General features: G+C 51.3%; 5 protein-coding genes and 1 non-coding gene across 6 annotated transcripts; 2 read left to right on the top strand and 4 right to left on the bottom strand.

Moving 5' to 3' along the window:
* Positions 1-1,092: 1,092 nt before the first annotated feature.
* Positions 1,093-5,272, bottom strand: COCSUDRAFT_14021 (hypothetical protein; the record flags this gene model as incomplete). Its single annotated transcript, XM_005648880.1, has 8 exons — positions 1,093-1,339; positions 1,796-1,983; positions 2,505-2,645; positions 3,036-3,194; positions 3,884-4,006; positions 4,508-4,703; positions 4,854-4,902; positions 5,065-5,272. 8 exons carry the CDS (start codon positions 5,270-5,272, stop codon positions 1,093-1,095), a joined length of 1,311 nt encoding a protein of 436 aa, XP_005648937.1.
* Positions 5,273-6,488: 1,216 nt separating this feature from the next.
* Positions 6,489-7,859, bottom strand: COCSUDRAFT_46790 (acyl-CoA N-acyltransferase; the record flags this gene model as incomplete). Its single annotated transcript, XM_005648879.1, has 4 exons — positions 7,405-7,859; positions 7,266-7,314; positions 7,045-7,167; positions 6,489-6,700 (listed from the first exon to the last, which is right to left on the bottom strand). The coding sequence occupies exons 1-4, from the start codon at positions 7,513-7,515 to the stop codon at positions 6,489-6,491; spliced, it is 495 nt and encodes a 164-aa protein (XP_005648936.1). The 5' UTR covers positions 7,516-7,859.
* Positions 7,860-8,309: 450 nt separating this feature from the next.
* On the top strand, positions 8,310-10,114 carry COCSUDRAFT_61816 (hypothetical protein; the record flags this gene model as incomplete). Its single annotated transcript, XM_005648878.1, has 6 exons — positions 8,310-8,392; positions 8,521-8,633; positions 8,781-8,839; positions 9,032-9,213; positions 9,449-9,620; positions 9,935-10,114. The coding sequence occupies 6 exons, from the start codon at positions 8,310-8,312 to the stop codon at positions 10,112-10,114; spliced, it is 789 nt and encodes a 262-aa protein (XP_005648935.1).
* A 312-nt stretch (positions 10,115-10,426) lies between these two features.
* COCSUDRAFT_52948 (hypothetical protein) lies at positions 10,427-11,551 on the bottom strand. Its single transcript, XM_005648877.1, has 4 exons — positions 11,360-11,551; positions 11,116-11,204; positions 10,904-11,003; positions 10,427-10,786 (listed from the first exon to the last, which is right to left on the bottom strand). Exons 1-4 carry the CDS (start codon positions 11,393-11,395, stop codon positions 10,757-10,759), a joined length of 255 nt encoding a protein of 84 aa, XP_005648934.1. The 5' UTR covers positions 11,396-11,551; the 3' UTR covers positions 10,427-10,756.
* Positions 11,552-14,105: 2,554 nt separating this feature from the next.
* On the top strand, positions 14,106-17,292 carry COCSUDRAFT_35904 (restriction endonuclease-like protein; the record flags this gene model as incomplete). The annotated part of the gene is made up of 7 exons (XM_005648876.1): positions 14,106-14,123; positions 14,218-14,288; positions 14,666-14,917; positions 15,414-15,510; positions 15,858-16,063; positions 16,477-16,538; positions 17,222-17,292. The coding sequence occupies 7 exons, from the start codon at positions 14,106-14,108 to the stop codon at positions 17,290-17,292; spliced, it is 777 nt and encodes a 258-aa protein (XP_005648933.1).
* Positions 17,293-18,623: 1,331 nt separating this feature from the next.
* On the bottom strand, positions 18,624-18,695 carry COCSUDRAFT_t28. Its single transcript has one exon. It is a non-coding gene; the product is annotated as a tRNA-Gly (tRNA).
* Positions 18,696-21,939: the final 3,244 nt, after the last annotated feature.

Raw genomic sequence — 21,939 nt, 5'->3', positions numbered from 1 at the left:
ATCATTGTGCTGGTAGCGCTGGCACTCAAATACCGTAGTCGAGAGAAAAAGTCAGTGATGGGTTTACCACCCACGACTGATGCGCGGCATCAAAGACAAGGGGTTCGAATCGGCCTAGAAATACAAGGCAATTCATGCACCTCAATTGAGTCAGTGGAGCTGCTTACTTCTACATCTCTGGTATTGACTAAATGGCAGCCGCAAACACCTAACAACATTCCTCCTGGCCCATACTTCACAGCTGGTACCATAACCTCTTCTGCTGCAATCGCGTCATTCTCTCAGAACTCTGTACTCAAACAATTCACATCCAGGTCCTGCCATCCGCTCGCACAGAATAACACACAAAGTCCCACAGCAACAGCGTTTTCAGCAACAAATACAACATGCAACTTTCACGCAATGGGGACTCGCCCCATAGCCTCTTCAAGAATGCAAGTGCGCATCAATGAATGCCCAAAAGCATCAAAAGAGGTCGCATTCAAAGTCCAAGTATTGCTAGCAAATTGAGAGCTGTCCAATCTGACGCGCCCCTTGCCCTCAAACGGATGATTAGCAACTAATCAGCTGCCAAACAGCCGCATCCCAAGGAAGGTCAACACAGTCAGCAGCCCAGCAGCTGCTGCAGCAATGACCACTGGCGACTGGCTTTGCTGCACATTGACCTCTGAGCTCCTGGTAGAGGCAGCGGCTGAGGGCAGCCCAAGCTTGAGCCTGCACCATGCACCACCCCTCAGGCAGCTGGCAACTGCCAAACAATTAGCCGCAAAGGATGCAGAATCTGGGCTTCTAATATTACCAGGTAAAAAACATGAATTCTGGGCATGCAGTGCTGCCAGTTGCTAGGGGCCAAAGCAGGGAGACTGGCAAGCAGGCTAAATGCACTTCTCTACTTGAACCGGTAAGCATGTGAAGGTCTGCCTGACAAGATTCCAGTGAGCATTTTGCCCAAACTGCTACAGGACAGCCGCTGAATCATCCACACTGCCCAATATTCAGGTACACACTATAAGCGAATTTTAAGCTCGGGTGCTCAGCATGTTTAGGACAGCACAGGTTATCAACACATGACAAAAGGAATTGTCAAGGTTCTCACCTGGCGTCAATTTCGCCCTTCTCATTGTACATGGCAACAAGGCGTTTGGCAAACTCGGGGGTGTGACGCTGCGCGCGGGCCGGCCCCATGTGGCGATTGACATAAATCCAGTTTCGAATGTAGTGGTAGTCGATGGAATAGCGCCCAAATTCGAGCCCCTTGGGGCCCAGCCACGTCAGCACCTTCGCAATCGCGTTGCCCACGAATCTGGGCGCCGGGTTGGGAGCAGTCCCTAGCTTCCCGCTGCATTACAGAGATACAGTGTTTCGTCAGTAGCATGCCTGCAGCAACGGTTGATGGGCCCTGAAATTGCCATTCTGGGCCCTTACAAGAATAAGAAACTCAGTGGAGCAGTCCCTAGCTTCCCACTGCATTGCACACACACACATTGTGACGTCAGCAGATATGGTGCAGACAAGTATGAGCCCTGCACTTGCCCTTCTTGGCCCTGATCGATAACTCTGGCACTCAAGTCCTCACATGCAACCTTCTTGCTGCTGTGTGTAAAAGCAAGAAGTGTCAGCATGCAGAATGCTGTGCACTAGAAGAACTTCAGCTTTCGACAGAGGAGGCACAGCAGCATGCGATTTAACATTAGGTAGTCCCTTGCCCTGCCGATCAAGTACAACTTCACCCTCACAAAAGACATTTCAAGTACGCATGCTCCCACAACACAACAGCTGGAATTCGGGGGCGCACGCATCGTCTGACAGTACGGTTTGCATGACAAACGGCGTCCGATCCCCGGCCGCCATTGTCGGCAGGATCTTGAGCCGCGGCTTCACGGCGTCCATCATGGCTCGGCCGCGCGCGTTGCGGACGGTGATGTACTGCGGGTGCGAGGTCATGTCTGTGCCGTAGTAGGGAACGCCCATGTAGCCCACTACCTGCGCACGTTCCACCAGAAAGGAACGTTGATAATTGACAGATTGCAAGGCGGAGCGAGCGGCAAGAAGAAAAGGTGTGTCTGCACCTTGAAACAGAAAGGATGATGTGAAACTAGATCAAGCGCTCGTGAGGTAGGAGCTTCAGCAGGATGTGAAGATCATCTCCCAAAAAATTTCAAGAGATTACCAGCATGGAAAATTGTCCAAATAAGTGAATGACGGAGCCAGCTCATGATTTGCGTTATACTGGAAAGGGCACCTGCATGCAAGGTGTCCAGAAATGGCCTCTGACAGGTCAGATGCCCGTTCTCAGAAATGCACATTGTAGAGCACTCTTGAGGGCCTCAGCCTTGGGTGCCCATAATATGTAGTATGGGGAGGAACGGCTGCCCAGCAGGTGAGAAAAGCACATTGAATTGCCGTACAAACAAAGTATTCCCCTTTTCCCTCCTTTCGCAAATCCAGGGTTCTTATACGGGTTCGAAGCAGTAACGATCAAAATTTGGCCAGGGAGGGCTGACCAGGTCTGCGAGGGCGTTGGGGTAGTCGAAGCAGGAGTAGCAGGATGGGGCGATGACATCCGTGAGGTCATTTGCGGGCAGGCAGAAATACGGGACATACTCAAAGCTGCCGTCCAGGTGCTTTATGTGCACCCTGTAGTCCTGCATACACATGTCCAGTGACATTCAGCATCCTGCATGTGCATGTAAGGGGATCAAGCCCCATCACTTGTCACTTGTCACCCAGCGCTTGCCACAAGAACGATGGCAGTCCAAGGAAAAGTCTGCTGATGGTCACTGTTGGTCTGATGGGGATTTCTCTAAGTTGCTCGCAGTCCCAAGCATGCATGATTTTATTCAGGGGCCCAAAAACCCCAATAGAAGGTAGGCACCCCCTGAAACGAGGTGCCCTTGTCTGCTTCACACGATGCAGAAATGTGTGTGGGCAGCACTTTGAACTCCGTTGAGCCTGCAATCTGACAAAACTTATAAAACAGAAATTCATCTTCTGGCAGAGGTTGAAATCTCCCCACAGGCTAGCAGATGAAATACCTGCATGAACTCATAGTGCAGAACTGTGTCAGGATCAGAGCTGGCCGCATTCAGGAATTTCTCCAGGCCTTCCCTGGGCCCATTGTCCACGCAGTTAGTGCCAAGTACATACAGCGCCTCCAGCCCCAGGTACTTCTCGACTGACCGCAGCGCCTGCACCTGTTGCAATGCAATTATCATTGTTATTATAATTACAAGCTTTTGCTGCCAAGAGGCAAGGCATGTCCTGCAGACAAGCTGCAGTTGAAGGCCGCCATAATGCTACCCCTTGTTGGACTCGCCAGATCCAAGCAAGACCCAACCGTGGGCACGGTGCTCAGTATTTATATTGCCCCCCGCCAGCCGGGGCCAATGCAATGCAAGCATAGGTTCAAATGCGTGATGACATCATATCTGCACTTGTGAAGGTCCACAATGTGAACAGATACTGCAATGCTCGATTACTGGACACCAGTCTGCAAGCAACTGGTGGCTCACGAGAAGGGTGTGTTCCAGCTCTGTAGCCAGTTGCTGCTAAAATTTCTCTGGCATTTATCAAAACAGTATCATGTGTGAGTGTTCCTTGTGGGCACGTTGCTGCTGAAAGTGGTGGTGCAGTGCAATTGGCTTCCCAGGGATGGGCTTGCAAGGTAACACATCTTGTATGACTGCCCCTGGTATCTCTGCTGACGACAGTAGTGCAGCAAAGCCTGCTTCCATGAGAAGGAGCTTGCCGAAGTATCATGCACAACAGAATAAGGACAGCAGTGTCAACTAAAGCTGCATCGTCTGCCATGACTGCTGAGACGGGTGCAGAGCATTTGGCTTTCTTTGAAGATTTGAGCTCTGGAAATTGCCTGGCAACCGACGCCGATGAAGAGCAGCCGCTTGACGTCAAGAGCCTCCACGGTGGCCAGTGTATTGAGGTTTGGGGATAGCGTTGGCTTCACTCCTTTGGCCTTCAAGATATCCTCCTTGCAGCGAGCCACAAACTGCACCAACAGCAGATGGCCAGCCTGGTGAATCGAATTTCGAGTTTTGAATCATGGCAGCCATACATAACACCTCCCCGCCATTGTCTGATCACATGCAATACAACGCGTCACCAGCTGTCTAACACTGGTGTTCATTCTCTAATCTTTTCTGCCGCTTGTGCATCGTTGTAATTACTGACTTTCGCTTGAACTTTTAGGAATTGAGCCGGAAGTCCACAACATGTAACTTGCAATTCTTCAGGTGTGCAGGATTAGAAGTCCTCTTTTCATTGCGCTCGCGCTGGCTTGTGCGCGGTGCATTCTCATCACTGAAATTGGCACAGGCGCCACAGGGTCTTGCAGAAATATACTCGGCCATAAATACTTAAGACAATACGACAGACTTGCCTTTTGCTCACACCTGCTATGTATGCTATAATAGGTGACCCACCTTGAGGTCATCCGCTTACTAAAGGCCAGATAGGTACATATAACCAGTGCAGCAGCAGGGAGGCTCACAGGTTTGGGGGAGAAACGGTCGGCCTCGTCATTCTGCACACACACCACTGCCTCTACTTGGCCGCTCTCCAGCATCTCGATGGCGATCTGAGTCACTATTCCAGTCCATTGCGCCCCCGGCACCGGCGGGGTGTTTAATGCGTACATCATGTCCTCGTGCACCCCAAAATGCAAGTCATCCAGCGAGTCCAAGTCCCTGCACACAGCTTCTGTGTCTTCCCCTCTGCTATTCAGGCGGAAGTCGGTGCTCTGCTGATAATGTGTGGATCAATGGATCTCTGCTCAGTGATGCATTTGCAAAGCTAATGTGCGGCCGGCTCTGAAGTAGAGTGATGCAGCATCGCACCTTCTGCGGCCGTGAACTTGTTCCTCAAGGCTCTCGATTTTAGACATCCCTGCATACATGCATGCGGTCCTCTCATTTGTTTGTACAGCACTCCTTTGCTTGTCCCAAAGGTGTTTTTGCAATGTCTTGTCGCAAAATTTGTTTCTGGTTCCTGGCTTTGAGGCAGGATAGCATGTGAGGCTGTTACAGGGCGGGAGAAGAGGGATCTCACCATCGCCAAGAAATGCGCAAGCGTCTTTCACATGCGCAACGTAGTAGGTGTCACAGAGGCCGCAGTGACTGCAGAACTGCTTGGCTGGGTAGGTGCTGCCCTCCTTGATGGGCTTTGCTTTACTACGCCAGTCCGCCTTGCCTGCATCCGTGGGTGCTGCTTGGACCTGCGCATGATCATTGACGTTGACACTTGCACTGATTCTCATCATCGTGACGACAAGAGGAAAATGATCATTTACCAAAGATGTGCTCTGTTTTCTGTCATCCTTGATATGCTGAATATACGCAGGGGACCAGGGCCCAGCTGGCAAATCACTACCTTTGCTTGCACTCCATTCGACAGTTTTACAATGAACAGATAGGTTTTGAGACGCACCGCGCATTCTATGGGTCTCTGGTTGCGTGAAGCAAAAGACTGTCTGTGCATGGCTGACCAGGCGTCCCTGATTCAAGACAATCCTCATAAATCTATTGATGATACCAGCAAGAGTACTTTGTTTTGCTTGCCTATTGAAGATTTACATCAAAGAGCAATGTCAGTGTGGAAGCTTTACTGGGTCTCTTGGGTAGATCAGGCGGATGGTACGACGGACCTTCGACGTGAAACACCGAGCACATCCGAGGCATAGCTCGTGCTACAATTCAGATCGAATCTTTCAATTGCTGAATGACGCAAGCCTAGATTCATGTTCACCGCAACAAAGAATTGTTGCTGAACCGGCTGCACTTCTCGAAAGCAAAGTTGTATTGATGGCGACGCAATGGAGTCTCTTCAAGCAGAAATCAGTATTCTGATTTGGAATGTAGCAGACTCGTGAGAGCATCTGTGCACCCAGGATGATGACTTAAACTTCTTTCTTGGACAGCTGACTGTGATGACTCTCATCCTGCGGTGTTCCCTATTTATAGCAGCAGGAGTCATCAAGGCATGCTGCATGACTCCATACAGAATCAACAATATATTGTCAATGTCGTTATTTGCAGCTGCTTTAAAGATTCAGTGTGCCAGAGTTGCAAATAAGCCAATTGTGCCGTCTGCAGATGCATCACTAGACCTTCCGGGAGCGCTCATGAGCTCAGCGCTCGAGCGACCAGGCTGGCAGATACATGGATTCACATGCATATGATGGCTGGATGACATGAGAAACGATTACAAGCAAAATAGTCACCACGCTATATCCCGTTCTGCATATGTCCATGCGGCGCAGTCAGTTAGTCAATTGCATCAGATTGCTTTCAGCCAGTCAGACGTACTGCGTGGAGTGTGGTACTTCAAGATCAACACGTTGCTTGGAAATACTTGTCAGCACTGTAGTGGCACATGCAGCATAATTGCTTGCCAGTGACACCGCAGATTTTCTGCCATGGTGAGCAAGATCAGCCCCACCCCACCCCAGAAATATTCACCGAGTCACTGTCCAATCAGCTGGCAAGGCGTTTTCTGAGGATGTACGCGTCTGGCGGGTTCAGCCTGTTCTTCCTATAGTACCCCAGCAGGGTCTCTGCAATCTCAAACCCTGCTCTCTGATAGAATCGGATTGCCTCCTCATTGCTGGTTTGCACATGCAAGTATGCATCCACTATGTTGGGGTCCTCCCTTGCAGCCTCCAGTGTCCGCTGCAGCAGCTGAGAGCCTGCAGAAATGCAGCACCCCTATTAATACCAAAGAATAAACAGCAAGATGGGCCCGGCTGGCAGGGGCCGATGTAAATACTGAGCACCGCGCCCACGATTGGCTGTACCTTGCTTGGATCTGGCAAGTCCAACAAGGTGTAGATTTTGTAGCACCTTTACCTGCAGCTTGTCACTGGCAGGAGAAGCGTTTGGATACACAGAAAGAAGCACGTCTCTGATTTCAAATGGCATGTCTGTCATCAATATTGGCAGACATCAAGCAGATCAGGGTATTCAATGTGGTCTGCGAGGGATCCAAAATTCCCGCAATTGCATTAAGGAGGTGCCATGCACTACACCCCACCTATGCCGCAGCTGCGATAGGGCGCCAGCACTCCAAGGGTGATTAAATAAAGCCTGGCTGTGCCATCCTGCTGCTGCTCCAGTCGCACCGCCACAGCCCCAATTAGCGAGTTGTCATAAAACGCTGCAGTTGCCACAGCCACACATTGAGAACCAATTTGACAATTGAGTACAGAGGAGTATCACGGAAGTGATTGCAAAAGGAAATTCGTCTATTCTTACCTCCTTGTGTGAGGCCTTGGAAAAGCAAGCACTCCCGGTAGAGCTTCTCCTGCACATGTGTGAGCCACTCAATCAGGCCAATTTTCATTTCTCAAAGAGGAGCAACGTAAGAGATTTCAGGATATTCCGCATATGTCACCTGATATTTTATGGGGAAGATGACGCCGTTCAGGGCTTTCAGCTCTTCTAAGTGGCGTTCTGAAATGGGCTGGAGTGTGATCTGCAGCCGATGCTGTTCTTCTGCTGACATGACCTGTTGCTTCTGGTGAAGAATACACCAAATTTCTAGTGTTTAGCTCGCTTCTAACAGATGGACACATTTTTAGAAGCAAGCAAGGTCCATGTAAGGGGCCAACACGAGAAGCTCGAGTTCTAGACAACGAAGCACTTCCACCACCAGGGCTCGGTTTTGCACTCCTGTCACTGCAGGTATCTATTATGATCAAAATGGATCGTGAGCTGCAGATGGTTATCTTCACAGAAATCTTACTATCTCAAGCACGTTTAGTCAAGATAGCCATCCTGACGACGGCGACTACGCCTTCTGGCAGAGCAGGGATCCTCACTTAATAACTCAATGCAGATGTATGCTTGTGTGACAGCTAATATCGAATGCTCAGAATGCCAACTCTCACTGTCAAAAACTCCGAGACCTTATGAGTTTTTCCAACACTGAGAGAGCTGAGGACCTCGACATCCACATAGACCACACCGCACTTTCAAATGTGGCCCACCCTATGTTTAACGATAATGCATACGTGTCTCTCTAAATGGCTTCAGCTTTGTTGACAAATTCTTGTCTTGAGCGACCTTTCGTTCCACACAACACTGTGTCCCAGCCCAGATCGTTTACTAGGCTTTTACACAAGAGGAGACTTATATCGAGGACATTTTGCAAAGAGTCAGCAAAGGTAAGTATTTTCATCCTAATTGGCATCGAGGTCGAGAGGGCTAGCATCTTTCTAGGATGAACAGCTTGAATACAGCTAGTCTAGAGAGGGATCTGGAGACCAACAAGCCCTTCAATAAGCTATTTTTGGCCATATGCAGGCTGTCACAAGCACTTTAAGCCCTCACAGCGTCATCCAAGACTGCCTGTCTTCCCTGCGCAAGGCGGACGTTGACAGGTGTGTGGGACCAGCCTCCCTCTGTCGCCTTGTAGCCCTCTGAACCCTCTCCTAAAGGCAAGAAATTGGAGATTCTGCGCCGTCAAGAGACATGGTATGCTAACGTTGGTATGGTGCCCATTGTGCAGCTTTGAGGAGCACTTTCCTGTGAACCGGGTGAAGCTCGGCCCTGGAGAGCGACAGGTTGTGCTTGTTGGTGGGAAGCCATGCATTGAGGATGGGCCCCTCTCTCATTTTGTGGGTGAGCTTCCAGACCTGCTTGCCCCGCAATGCTGAGCTAGCTCACTGAAAGATTGAATATCATTGCTATGCAGTGATCTACCTGTATCTGCAGTGCTTCGCCATGCTTGTGATATAAACAACTGACGCTGATGGATGCTTTGTGCAGATGTGCTAGATGCTGGCGCAAGGCGAGTCCTCCCGGCACATCTGCTGCGCAGATGCCAGGTGGCCAAAATATTGCTTCTCTTGGATCTTGGAACAAAGCCCTTGAAGTCCTGTATTGCTGTTTGCTGTTGCCAGAAGCATTCCCTCGTGCAGCAGTCATGCCCAAGCTACATGGCTCTGCATGTAACAGCTCTAATTGCCACTTACCTTTTATGTTCCTGGGCTTCTGATGTGTCATCCTCGTTGCCGCAGGTGCTCTCCTCACTGCAGCTGGGACATGGCACCTTTGTGCAGAGGACGGCCATCACTGCGCGGGCAGGGGAGGAGGCAGTGCTGATCTGGACGCTGACTCAGCAGGACGGCCGCTGGTGTGTCCAGTCGATCAAGCGTGATGATTCATGCGACTACCCGCTGCCCACCAGGCCTCACCCCAGGTGTGCACCATCATCCTGTCCGCTTGCCTTTCAAATCAAAGAAGGACAAATAAGATTCTGTCATCAAACACAACGAGGACACATGAAGTAAGCAACTTATGTGAGGGCGGGCAATGATGGATCATCTTTGCAGGTGCATTGTGGGTATTACAACTGGTGGCCTTGTCTTGGAGCAGACGTGGAACTGTGTCAGATCCTCAAGTGAATAAAGAATCATGCACCACTGCTGGTGCAGGGCGTCTCCGGAGAGTATAATTCTGGCGCAGATGGCGGCTCTGCAGAGGGCGAATTTGCACGACGCTTGCAAGTACATGCTGTTCCCAGGCGCCAGGCCAGGCTCACAGCTGCCCAAGCTGATGCACAGCTTCATGCAGGGGCCCAGTCAGCTTCTCATCAACCACACTGAGGTTGGTATTAGCATCTCTTCCCTTCTCTTGAATCCTCCTGTCACGCATTCTTTTCCAGTGTCCCGAGCAACCTTCCGAAAGGTGGAAACTTGCTGCGATCGATTGAATGTGGCATTTAGGGCTTTTCAGAGGATGGTGTATCTGAAAGGACTCTCTGAGAGGGATGGCGTCACATGTAGAACCAGTCACACAAGGGGCGGTGATTGCCAAATTGTGTGCCGTTCTCAGCTTTAGTGCATTGTTTGTGCGACCTACACGTTCTGAAAGTATCACCTTGATGCCCCTTGCTCATGGTGCTGTGCTTAAAATGACAGGCAAAGCTGGGCATGGCATCACTGGGATCTCTGCAGAGGATGACACAGGAGGCTGAGGTTCTGCCGCTGCCAGACATTGCATTGGAGCACTCGGACAAGGCGCACAAGTTCTTGTGGCACATGTGCATGCGCGGCAGCGGCTGTTGGATGGTGCAATCCATCGAGGCTGTGGTGACTTGAATTTTCGAGGACATGTCTTCTTCATCAGTTTGGATATCTTGTTGGCAGTGACTTGCTGTTCAACAGAAATTGAGCTATGTACTGTTGGATTTTCAGTGGACTCTGCTACAGCACAGGCCTTGATCCCAGCTGTATTACAGGGTCAAAGTGAAGAGAGACCCAGATGACAATGTTGTCTGGTGTATTATTGACTAACCATTGCATGTTCCATCAGTGGCAGACAAGCCTAGCTGGCTGCTTGTGCGCAACCAGGCTGTGCACTTGAGGTGCTGATTAAAATCTATCAAATGTAACGTGTCACGTGACAATCACAATCTGCAGAAGATTTACAATGGTCCCGTCTCCCACCATATGCATCTTTCAGAGAACTTGATTGAGAGTCGAACATGGCATAGTGAAACTCTCATTATGAACCGAATAGAGAACAAAATATATGTCAATGGCATTACCCGAGTGGCTGCAAGCAGTGCCTGGAGATCTCTTAATCCACTGCTGAACTGAAGTCGCCATTAGCAGAAAAGAAATGCAGGAGCCACCAACGACACCGTCTGAGGACCCTGTCTCAGGGCCTTTCTACAGCCCGCCTCCTGAAATAGTCAGTACTGAGACGTATCGCGTGCCAGCTTCAGCACTGCGCTGCGCTCAGAAGATCCCAGTCTTTCCCTGCTTGATCTGCAGCAGAACAGAAAATATTTGCCTCAGACTGGTGTACTTGGCAAGGGGGTGAAGATAGCACTCCAGGCCGCACAAGCAAGGTTTCGTTTGCAAGAAATCACGTGTCAAACTTACGTCTCCCAGCATGCGGTAGAAGGACGTCTTATACTTCTTTCCAGCAGCCACCAGAGCGGGGTCTTCTGAAGCTCCATCAGCTCTAGAGGTCTTGTATACCCTGCGCATATACAGCACGGCCTCTTTGTGAAATGGCTATCCCTTCCATAAAAAAACATGTACGCAGCAAATGTCTTTGTCGAGAAGATCAACATAGACTTCAGAACCCGCACCTGACTTCTGGGGAGTGCAGGAAATTCCTTGTGCTGGAGTAGACACAGGCGCCGATACCCAGGCCCAGGGCAGCGAACAGAGGATAGATCTGCAGAACACCCTCAAGTTTCACGTAAGACAAAAGAGCCTAAGGCGACCACGCAAACCAGTAGTAGAAGGGAAAACAATGTGTTGCCCTAGGCTTGACGCTAGTGCACCAGGGAGATGGAGCAGCTCTCGCACTTCCATTAAAGAAGTTCTCACCTCGGGCTTCACCCACTGGAATGCCTTGGGTGCCATTTGGCGAGTGCTGAACAGTGACTTTGGCAGAAGGCTGGGTGCTGTGAGCACGGATGTGCTGTGAGTCCCTCGGAACGAACCGGCAAAGATTAGACTCTCAGATCTCAATGCTACTGGTTTCTCAGATGATAAGATTGGTGTGGTGCAGAATTTCGTGCAAGAACCGCAGAGACGCCCAAACAGATGTAGGTGACGTTAATGTTAGTGCCACGCTGGCAACTGTGCTATTTCTTGCATCCTCCCTGCATCGTCTACAGTTCCGCCTAGTGTAGAATGTTTGTATTCCATCATCGATGTTTCCCAACGGATGGGATGTGCTGCATGAGCATTGTACTTTTTGAGGCAACGTAGTGAATATATGTTTTCCATCAAGTCCGGCTTTGTACTGCTGCGAAGCTCTTCCATTACACTTCGATGAAAATAACAGTAAAGGGACATAGTGCTTCGACTGACAGCCTCCGCCCCTGCATGAGGACGACTGCCAGTCTGCGACTTGTGAGTGAAGCTTACATGCTTCCTGGATATGATATATACTTTTTCTGTCTTACCTGTGGACGTGTGTGTCATCTTACGATATGCATGCTGCAGGGGAGAAGGTTTGCAGCACATCTGGGCTTCCTACACACAGGATGCCCCGCAGCGAGCCTGGCTGGAAGGGTCTGGTGGGTCCCAAATCCAGCCGCTTAGCTAGTCTACCACCTTGTGTCTGCAAATGCTCAAATGCAGGGGACCTGAAGGATTGCTTGCTTGCAGGGGTGTCAATGGGCGCAGGACAAATCAGATGTCTGCCACCGCTGGAGCTCTCAGACAAAGCCAGCAGGGAACCAACGCTGTGCGGCCATCACAAGCTCCTGCAAAGGAAGATGTGGTGAAGAGTCTGCTTGCTGGCCTCCGCTATGAGCTGTCCAAGGGCCTTCCAAACACTCAGGTCGGCATACTTCCAACCTTACACTCAAGCAGACGCAGCTAACTATGCGCCATCGTGGCCCCCTTTTACACTTGAATGTGATGTCCATTTTCTTGGCATGTGTTTTCTTTTTGATTGTCTGAAATGTTTGTGAGCCACGATTCTATCAATGTTGGTCTACTTTGCAAACCATGCATGCAGCACCGAGTCCACAGATGTTTCGGCTGATGTTATGCATCATGCAACGGTGCAGGGCACGGCTGAGCGATTTGCAGATTTTGCAGCGCGGCGCTCTGAGGAGCTCCTGTCCTGCGGCGCGCCCTCTGCCTTTTCTCAGCTGGCAGCCGGTAGGTTTCAATCCTCGCACGGCATTGCTAATTGCCCTCGGATTGTGCATGGCATTGCCATCTCAGTGCATATAGCTTCACACGCCATAATCAGTCTTCTTGGATGCCTGCCATGCAGCTGTTGAAGAAATGTGTCCATTGCACTTATCCAGGGTTTTGCACTCTACAGGATTCAGGGGATACGATCAGATGCCCTTAGAAAAGCGGCAGGCGCTGATCGCAGACGCCATGTGCGAAGCAGAGGCGCTGCAGAGAAATCCCCGCACAGGGCGGTCAGTACCGGTAGAGGCAACGCCCCGTGCCGCTCTGCAGATGGCCCGCATGCTGCCACGGATGGTGCCGGCCTCAAATGCGCAGACTGGGGTTCATGACGACAGAACAGCGCTCTCCTCAGCTGAGACAATGGCGGCCAGATCAGGCGCGCAGCAGTCGGCGCACGACTCAGCGGAGGCCTCCACCTCTGGACGGGGGTTCCCCAGAGAACCCCCGCAGGGCCCCCCGAATTGGCGCAGCACTTCCAGCCTCAAGAACCTTGTCGGGATGGATGGCCTCAGCACGGAGGGACCAACAATCAATCTCCCAGCGCAGGGCGCTTTATTGGGGAATAAAGTAGGCGAGATGGCGAGCAGACAAGAGATCAGTGAGCTTCAGATTGGCTTCACGTCCCAGCGGTACAGCGGCATTCGCTTGATGACCCCTGTCGGCGCCGCCGCGCGGAGCGCGCCCCTGAGCGAAGCTGACCTGGCAGATGTGTTGGTCGACAGCTGGCAGCCTCGCTCTCTGTCAGACTCTGATGCTGTCAGTAGGGCGGCCACGCTTAGTGCCAGTGATAGCAGTGGGAGGGATGTTGGTGGTGCAATGGGGGATGGAGATGGCGCTGGAATGCAGGCACTGGTGGGGGAAGAGGAGGAGTTCTCAGTCGGCTCTGGTGAGTCACTCTGTAAGCCTCATTGACTTGCCCTAATGTATTGTCATTTCCTGACGCTTTGAACTGCTTGCAATTGAACATGTCCTGCAGAGGCATATTGCGCTGCCCAAATAAAACGCAGCAAGGTCTACTTACTTGCCATTTCTCGGAGGAATGTTGGCCAAGTGGAGTGAGAGACCTCTCTTCAGGAAATAAGCTGACTTGGCCCGCATTATTGCAGGTGCCGAAGATGCTGGAACTGAAGCTTCAGGGGACCTGGAGCAGAATGGCATAGAGCAGCCTCCGGGCAAGCGGCAAGTTAAGCCGGAGACAGCTGCATTTCGAGCCTCGTTCACACAGGCCGCCGCTGCGCACGCTAATGCAGAACTGGTAAGGCTTGGTGTTTTATGCAGCTTCTCATGCTTGTCGGCCCTGCATGTGGATTTCTGCGTGCGCTATGTGGATTTCAACATGTCCAGTGTCCTTAATTCTATTTTTGGGATATCTCATGTGTGGTGTGTGCACCCTTCGATGTGCTCTGGTTTCACAATGTCCAATGCGCTTGACGCTGTTGTGGGATTTTCTCGCATGCACTCTGTTTCCAGCTCTATTTGTGCTGTGACAGGTATCTGCACAGCAGATTGACATGGGTAAGGGTGAGCAGCGCACGGCTGAGTGGCATGCGGAGAGGGACAAGCGCCTGACAGCCTCAGCGTTCGGCAACGCCCTTGGGTACGCAACCTCTGCCCATTGGCAGCCTGTAGCGAATCGCAGTGGTAAACTCATAATATAATGTTCACATGCAAAAGGAGTTTGCGGTGAAGCTGGTCTGCATACACACCTGCACCATTGATGGTCATGTGGTGTGGTAGTATTGCGCTCCAACAGGCCTCATGAGGACTTTTGCCGGGGGGGCGCTATCTAACAGCTAGTAAGATAAAGTAACCCCTGAGTTTTGCAGGCTTTTCATCTGATAGGAGCTTCTTTGTCTCGGGTATTCTCAGCAATGTACTATACAATGGTAGGCAGCAACATCACCTTATTTAATGGCCGTGTTAAGTGCCTGTTCAGGCTAAGCCCCAGACACTAAGAGTTATTGCTTTTTTCAGGTTCTGGCCGGAGGGGCGCGTGGCATTGTGGGAGGAGAAGCTGGCGCTGCGGGCTGGCTTCGCGGGGAATGAAGCGACCGACTGGGGGACCCGGCAGGAAGCTTCCGCGCTCGCGCGCTACGAGCAGTTGACTGGACACCTCGTCGGCGCATGCCGCTTCTCCGTGCTGCGAGACGACGCCGTGCATGGCTGGCTCGGAGCCTCGCCCGATGGCCTCATTGACAGCCTCGCTGTCACGCCAGGTCAGACTCTGTCCATTTGTATTGCACCAGCATTTTGGAGTAATTCTGAGAGAGATGCAACTCATAGAAGGCAGTGCGAGCGCCAAGTAAGGAGAAAGGGCTGCTTCGCAAAGTACATGCAGTGCTAGTGACATACGAGACACCTACGTTGGTACTGGGGCATGCAACTGGCAACGTATGCTAGAGATTTCAGTGCATGCATTCAGGCTTTTCCTGTCTTCTTGTGCGAGTAGCTGTCTGGCCGATCTTGGATAGAATCTACATGGTTCTCATCAGAGTGTTGCAATGCGATGTCAAAGTGTCAATTGTCAAGCAGATTGCGCTTGTTGCAGTTGTGCTGCATTGTCCTGGGTCTTGTTATCCACATCGCAGTTCCTGCTGATGGCGCTTGCTCTGCCTTGTGTCCCTTGCAGTCTATGTGCTTGGTTCCATCATGCGCAGCGCTGTGTTTATTCTGTACTGTTGTTGCATGCAGGGGCAGGGATGCCGGGGTTGATGGCTGGCAGCGGTCCGGGTGTGCTGGAGATAAAGTGCCCCTTCAATCGGGGCCGCCCGACATCTGCAGCGCCGCCGAAACAGCCGCCCTGGTACTACATGCCACAGGTGTGCACCCCTCTGAATTTTCAAAGCATTTGAGTGACTAATCTTGGCCTGAGAGCTCTCCAGGGGATTGCAGCTCTCTGATGTAGGAGCCCTCCGTGGGTTGCAGGGTTGGTTCGACTTCTCAAGCAGCTGGCCCTGGACGTGATTATTTTCGGGCTCTCAGGACCCCAAATGGCCACAGGCGGCAGTTGTACTGCGACAGAGCTTCTTTGGTGGGATGTCATCACCAGATCAGCATCAGCAGAGTCCCCAGGGTAACATAAGCTTGTCTTTGGGAATGAGATAGCTGGCACTGGGTGCTCTCATGAGATGGGAAACTCGATAAATGGAAGCATGGCTGTGCGCAGGTGCAAGGGCTAATGGAGATATTCGACCGCGAGTGGTGCAACATCTACCTGTGGACAGTGAACGGCTCGGCGCTGTTCTACGTAGAGAGGGACAGGACTTATTGGGCGACCTGCTTTGAGGTGCTGTCCGAATTCTGGTGGGCGCACCTTGTGCCAGCCAAGCACGCCCTTGCCGGCAATAAGCGCGAGCTCGCTGAGACTTACAGGTGCACTTCCCTCTCGAATACCATGTTTTTGTGGGTCCAGCTGACAGGGGGCGGATTAAATTTTGGGCACCATGCCCACGGTTGATTGGGTGTTGCTTGGATTTGGCGATTCCAACAAGGGGTAGGAACTGTGGCAGCCTTTACCTGCAGCTTTTCTGCAGACGCAACTTGCTTCTGACAAGAAAAGCGTGTAATAGCAATGCATTTTGTTCTTGATTTGCCGTAGCGATTGCCTCCAATGATCTATCAGCCTGACAAGTTTTGAGTGTGTGACTACCTAGCTGAAGCATCTGCGTGTCTGGTACTCTGCAAATCAATGCTCTAAACTCTACAATTGGCACAGAACAATGTCAACGTGCTCTGAGCCCTTGTGCGCAATCCCCTGTCTGAAAAATCATGCCATGAATGTGCAGGCCGCAGGCCAAGCACAGGCTGACGCAACGGCTGATCGATGAGAGCAAGCGCATGGCGTCTAGTGCGCCTGCGACAAGATTCGCCGCTGCTCCTGCGAGGCAGCCGGTCCGGCGCATGGCTCCCGCGCAGCAGCTGCAGCAGTCAATATCACTTGGTGCAGACAGAACTTTGCTGACAAGGGCAAACATTGCTACAAGTGCACTTGCAGGTGACAGATGAAGCTGCTGAAATTTGCAACTTTTAGATGCAATGAGTACCCTCGTCAGACTGTAATACTGGATTGTGAGAACATGACAAGTAAATTCCAACACTTGCGCATACCAACTCTAAGGTCTGCATTGCCTACACGTAGCACTGCACGGGTGTTTGTTCACTTCCAAGCAGGGAAGCAGCCTGCAACAACCCTTGTAAGCGCAAATTTTCCATATGAAGAAAAAAATGACCTTTTGAGCCCCTGCTTAATTTCAAGCACTTGCGCAAATATATGTCTCTTTGATGAAGCAAACCATGACTGCCCATGCTTATCAATTGCTTCATCAACGACAGACAAACAACTTGACTCCCCAGCCATCATAAATTGCAAACATGCTCTCAAAACACCTGATCCTGGGCACTGAGGGCTGCGTAAAGAGATCACTAATATTTCCAAGTTGGGGATCTTGCGTCACTGATATAATCGAATCCAAGATTCCCTCTGGTCACAGAGTTCCTTGTCATAAGCACGATGTACTGTGTCACGCGCAGGACTCCAGGCTTCTGGATTTTGTTTAGTGCTGGGTACATTGGGCATTCTGAACTTTGTTGGCAAAGAATAAGCTTATCGGACGAACGAAGTAAACTTGAAGGCTGTGACGATGAAGAGAAAGTGGCCGCCCTCGCCGCTGTGTGTCGTCAGAGTGATAAATTCATTGTTTTTTTTGGCTGGTGTGTGGGGCAATGTCTATAGAAAATTACACCTCTCTTGATTTCATACACTGCAAGAGTCACCTATTTAGCATAGGTTGGGCTGCACAGGCTTCATAGAACGTGCAAATTGCTTGTTCAAGCCTCAGCCCGTGTGGTTCTGTCGTGCACAGTATTTGTGATATTTATGATCTTCAATATGAGCCCAGAGATTTCTAGGCTTACACGCCTATCATACACAGAGCAATGACTTGCAGAGTTTGGGGACTGATTGAGTTCAGGCAGTGTGAATGCAATTGGGGAAGAATTGCCTGCTTGCTCTTGCCATCAACTGCAACCTGACTTTGTCAAGTGCACGTGCCATAATAGTGCCCTGAGGTGAGACTTGCTAAGACCGTGACCAAGCAAGGCCCTAGGATTTTTGGTCATTCGCCATAAGGCGAATGCCCTTAACGGTCGCCCAACCTGGTACGATTTATCTCTATATTTTACCCCATCCCTATGCCATTTGGCTCCTGAGCAGGCGGCCACGCTTGCTGTACGGAACGCGAACCGGAGTCTAGAGGTCGTTTCGAGGGGATTGCCCCGTTTTAGGCCCTAATTTATCTCTAAATATCTCCCTGGCGATTGGCTTTACGGGCCTGCGACTGGTTCTGCCCCCCAGCTCGCGTATGACCTCGTGGCCGCCCGCGGGCGCTCCCACTTGTTTGCATTTATGTTTTGTAATGTCCCCCAAACCGCCGTGGTTTCCACACAGACAATGCATCTAGTCATATATGCGCATGCATGCATGTTCGCACAAATACCATCGGATGTCTCAAGTATGCCGCACACATCCCTTGCTTCGTCGCAGACTCATCAAGCCACCATTGGTGATGCACAAGGGAACCAGCCTGATCCCCAACCGAGTTGCCGACAAACTGGATTTTACAATTAATTAGCAAACTGTGCATACATTTGCACAATTCATATATTTGCGTGCGGTAGCTTACCGTTTCGAGATCTCACATTGGTGCGCTTGCACCGCAATGGAAGGATGTCCGAAGAGCATGTCACAAGCATGGCGCTGTGCCACATGGCCAGCCTGGCCTGAGGCCGCTGTGGCGGCGGGTCACCTCTGAGATTGCCTGTTAGCGCCTGGGCGCCAATAAGGGAGAACTGGAGCTGTACAAAAGCGTTCCAAGATCCTCACCAGGGGTCAGGGCCCCCCAGCTCCATAAAAGAAAAACCCCAAAAACCGAAGTGCATCGGCCGGGAATTGAACCCGGATCTCGTGCTTGGAAGGCGCATATCCTGACCATTGGACTACCGATGCCTTGTCAGATTTGGTATTTCCGCGGCGCTATCAACGGCCGGCATAATTGTGAATACGTCTTGGGATTCATCAGAACAGCCAATTATAAGATGTTCATGGTCAAATTTGTCAATGAGGAATTTTTACCCTAGATCAGATAGCAATTGCCGTTGAATCAAGCGACCTATATGTCCACTGTTTTGCAAGTTACGTTTGCGACTGGAAAGCCATCGCATACTTGCTTGTAGATTCGGAGAGGACTGTGTTCACAGAAGAAGAAATACATAACAGCATTATTTACCAGTGACTAGTTTCTAATTTCACTTTTCAAGATGGAGCAAGCCCTGACTGGCCACTAGAACATATCAAGATGCAGCGCCCTTCGAGGCAGCAGAGCGAGAGCCGGCAAGAGCGGGCTGCTCTGCTGGAATCTCTTGCAGCACTGCGCACCAAGAAGACGGCATCTGTTGCATCTGGGGCTCTGCAAGCGGAGCAGCCAGCTTTCCCCACTTCAATGGCCAGTGATGTGGGCAGCGATTTTGAGGAGGATCAGGATTCCTCCTGGATGGAAAGCCATTCTAATGGTCAAGGAAGTAATGAAAAGCCATCAAAGCCAGCATTTAGACGGCTCAGGAAGAAAGTTCCAGAAAACGCAATAGACAGCATTGCAGACAGCCTAGCAGCCCTGGACGTTGATGCAGAGAGCCCCGTCACCCAGCCTGAAGCAAAGACCCTCCCTGCTGCCATTCAGCTGCTTGACACCCCTGACAGCGCTCAGCAGCCACCCAGCAGGCAGTCACCACAGGATGCAGAAGGGCTGTGCCTTGGAGATAATAGCGAATTCAAGCTGGACTGTGCTGTCAGCCAAAAGCTGTATGCACACCAGGTATGAACACAAACCTCGAGATCTGCGTTGAAAATTTTGCAACAGCATACCATCGCTTCTGCAAGTGCAGACATACAGCTCCTTTCCTAATAAGCGCCCACGTGCTACACAGGTGGAAGGAGTCAAGTGGCTGTGGTCCCTGCATCGACTGGGCAGAGGTGGCATCATGGGTGAGCCAATTTAGAAGACCTCCTGAATCACAAGACGTTAAACTCTGTAAGTATCATTTGCTGTGGGATGTGCAAGTTTCATTGTACGCAAGCCAAGTAATGCATGAACATGTAACATCATGCAGGTGATGACATGGGGCTGGGGAAGACCATGCAATGTGCAGCCTTCATGTCCGGCATGATCAAGAGTCAACAGGCCAGGTGGGAAATCCGCTGGTATCCTATTGCTTCAGCATATGTTCTCACCAGCTTGACGACGTCCACACTGGGACATCCCCCATGCCACAGTGAGATGCCTGTGACTGGCAAATGCAATCGCATTAGGCTTTACTGACAGGTGCCAAATGTTCTTGCTGGAACACGATGCCTTGCTTTCAACCGACGAATCTTCAGTGAAGTGCTTGTTGACTGCTCAAAGGAGAGCGCTTGTCGTGGCTCCCAAGACCCTGCTGGCGCATTGGGAGAAGGAGCTCGGCGTGTGCGGACTGGCATCCCTCACCCACGAGTACTATGGAACCAGCCAATGCGCCAGGTGTGGTGACTTTCTACAGTCCATCCACCATCACCCTCTCTCCTGTCCAGCTCGATGCATTCAGAACAACCGTGTTGGGCAGCCTCGCATCTGTTGCCACATGCTCCCAGTCAAATGTTTAAATCGTGGCACATTATGCAGTCTGGTTGGGAGGGCCATGGCTGCCCTGCATGCTGGTATGGCAATGGTCGGTCACATCACTGATGGCTGGATACATGCACCTTTCATGCAGGGAGGATTCTCTCCGCGTGGTGCTGAGGAAGGGAGGGGTGCTGCTCACCACCTATGGCATGATCCTGCACAATGCTGCTGCTCTGAGTGAGAGCCTGCAAGGATCAAGGGACAGCGAGGAGCCACTGTGGGACATCCTGATCCTGGACGAGGTGTCCTGCCCCTCGCGTAACACACAAAACCTGCATAGGCAAACATTCTTCCCTTGAGAGTATCTTCTATAGATGTGACCTCTTGAGTGGTTTGTAAAAACCCAGTCCGCATATAGAGTTTTTCTGTGCAGGAGATGCATCTGTGCGATTGTGGATGATTCCAACCCGGGCCAGACTTTGCTGGAATTACCAAGCATGCATGAGGGGAAAAATTGTCATGTGCAGGGCCACAAGATCAAGAACCCCAGGACGCAGCTGGCGCAGCGGCTGAGGGATATCCCAGTGAAGCTGCCGGTCATAATCTCAGGCACACCCATCCAGAACGACCTCATTGAGATGCACGCCCTCATGGACTTTGTCTGCCCGGTGCGCAGCACTCCTTTAGAAAGCAATTGCACCAGGCCCAAAACTTCCGATATTTGCGGCGCGCAATAAAGATGGACACACATGTAATTGATGCATGGCCATGACTGCTCTCTTCTGAATACCCATCTCGCCACCCACAGCCTGCATGTGTAGCTCCTGCACTTCAGCGTGCCTTCGTAGCGTGCATGCCTGTTGACTTCATCATCTGCTGATCAAGGGAGTTGTGAAAGCTTTTCAGGAGTGTTGAGCAGGACCTGTAACACCTGCAGGGCCTGCTGGGGGATGTGCGGTTCTTTAAGCAGGAGTTTGTGCGCGCGATCACTGCTGGCACCGACAAGGGCGCCACGCAGCGCGCACAGAGCCTGGGCGCAGCCAAGGCGGCTGAACTGCGTGCGCGCATCGGGCCCTACTTCCTGCGCCGTGAGAAGCAGCACGTGCTCAAGAGCTCCAGCGACAGGTGCGCAAATGCCAGCCATGCAATCAGCCTGCTTGCACATCTATAGTGCATGTGTAAGACTAGAATGGGGATGCGGGTTCCTGGACCAGTGGGTCTGCCTTAATCTTTGAGGCCGGAATCAGGGGCGTTTGCCCAAAGAGGAGTACAGTATACCGGGTTGGCGGATAATCTCATGTGCGTTAAGAATTGTATTTTCTGCTCTCTTTTGCAGTGCGCCGGCAGGAGCCGAAGAAGCCAATGGCCAGTTAGCCAAGGAGACATGCGCCAAGCCGCAGGCCATGGGCCGTAAGAATGACCTGGTGGTCTGGCTGAAGCTGCAGCCCATGCAGCGCCGCATATATGAGGTGGGAGCTCCTTAAATACTTTGTTGCACTCCAGATCTGGGCCATTCAGGACTGATCTTGGGCGCTCTGTGAGAAGAGCACAAGAATGACTTGTCAAGAACACTTTTAATCTCGTGAGAAAATTGTG

The sequence above is a fragment of the Coccomyxa subellipsoidea genome, assembly GCF_000258705.1.
Source record: "Coccomyxa subellipsoidea C-169, whole genome shotgun sequence".
Lineage (NCBI taxonomy): Eukaryota > Viridiplantae > Chlorophyta > Trebouxiophyceae > Coccomyxaceae > Coccomyxa > Coccomyxa subellipsoidea.
Note: the sequence above shows the minus strand (reverse complement) of the source record. Positions and strands in the feature narration are given on the sequence as shown.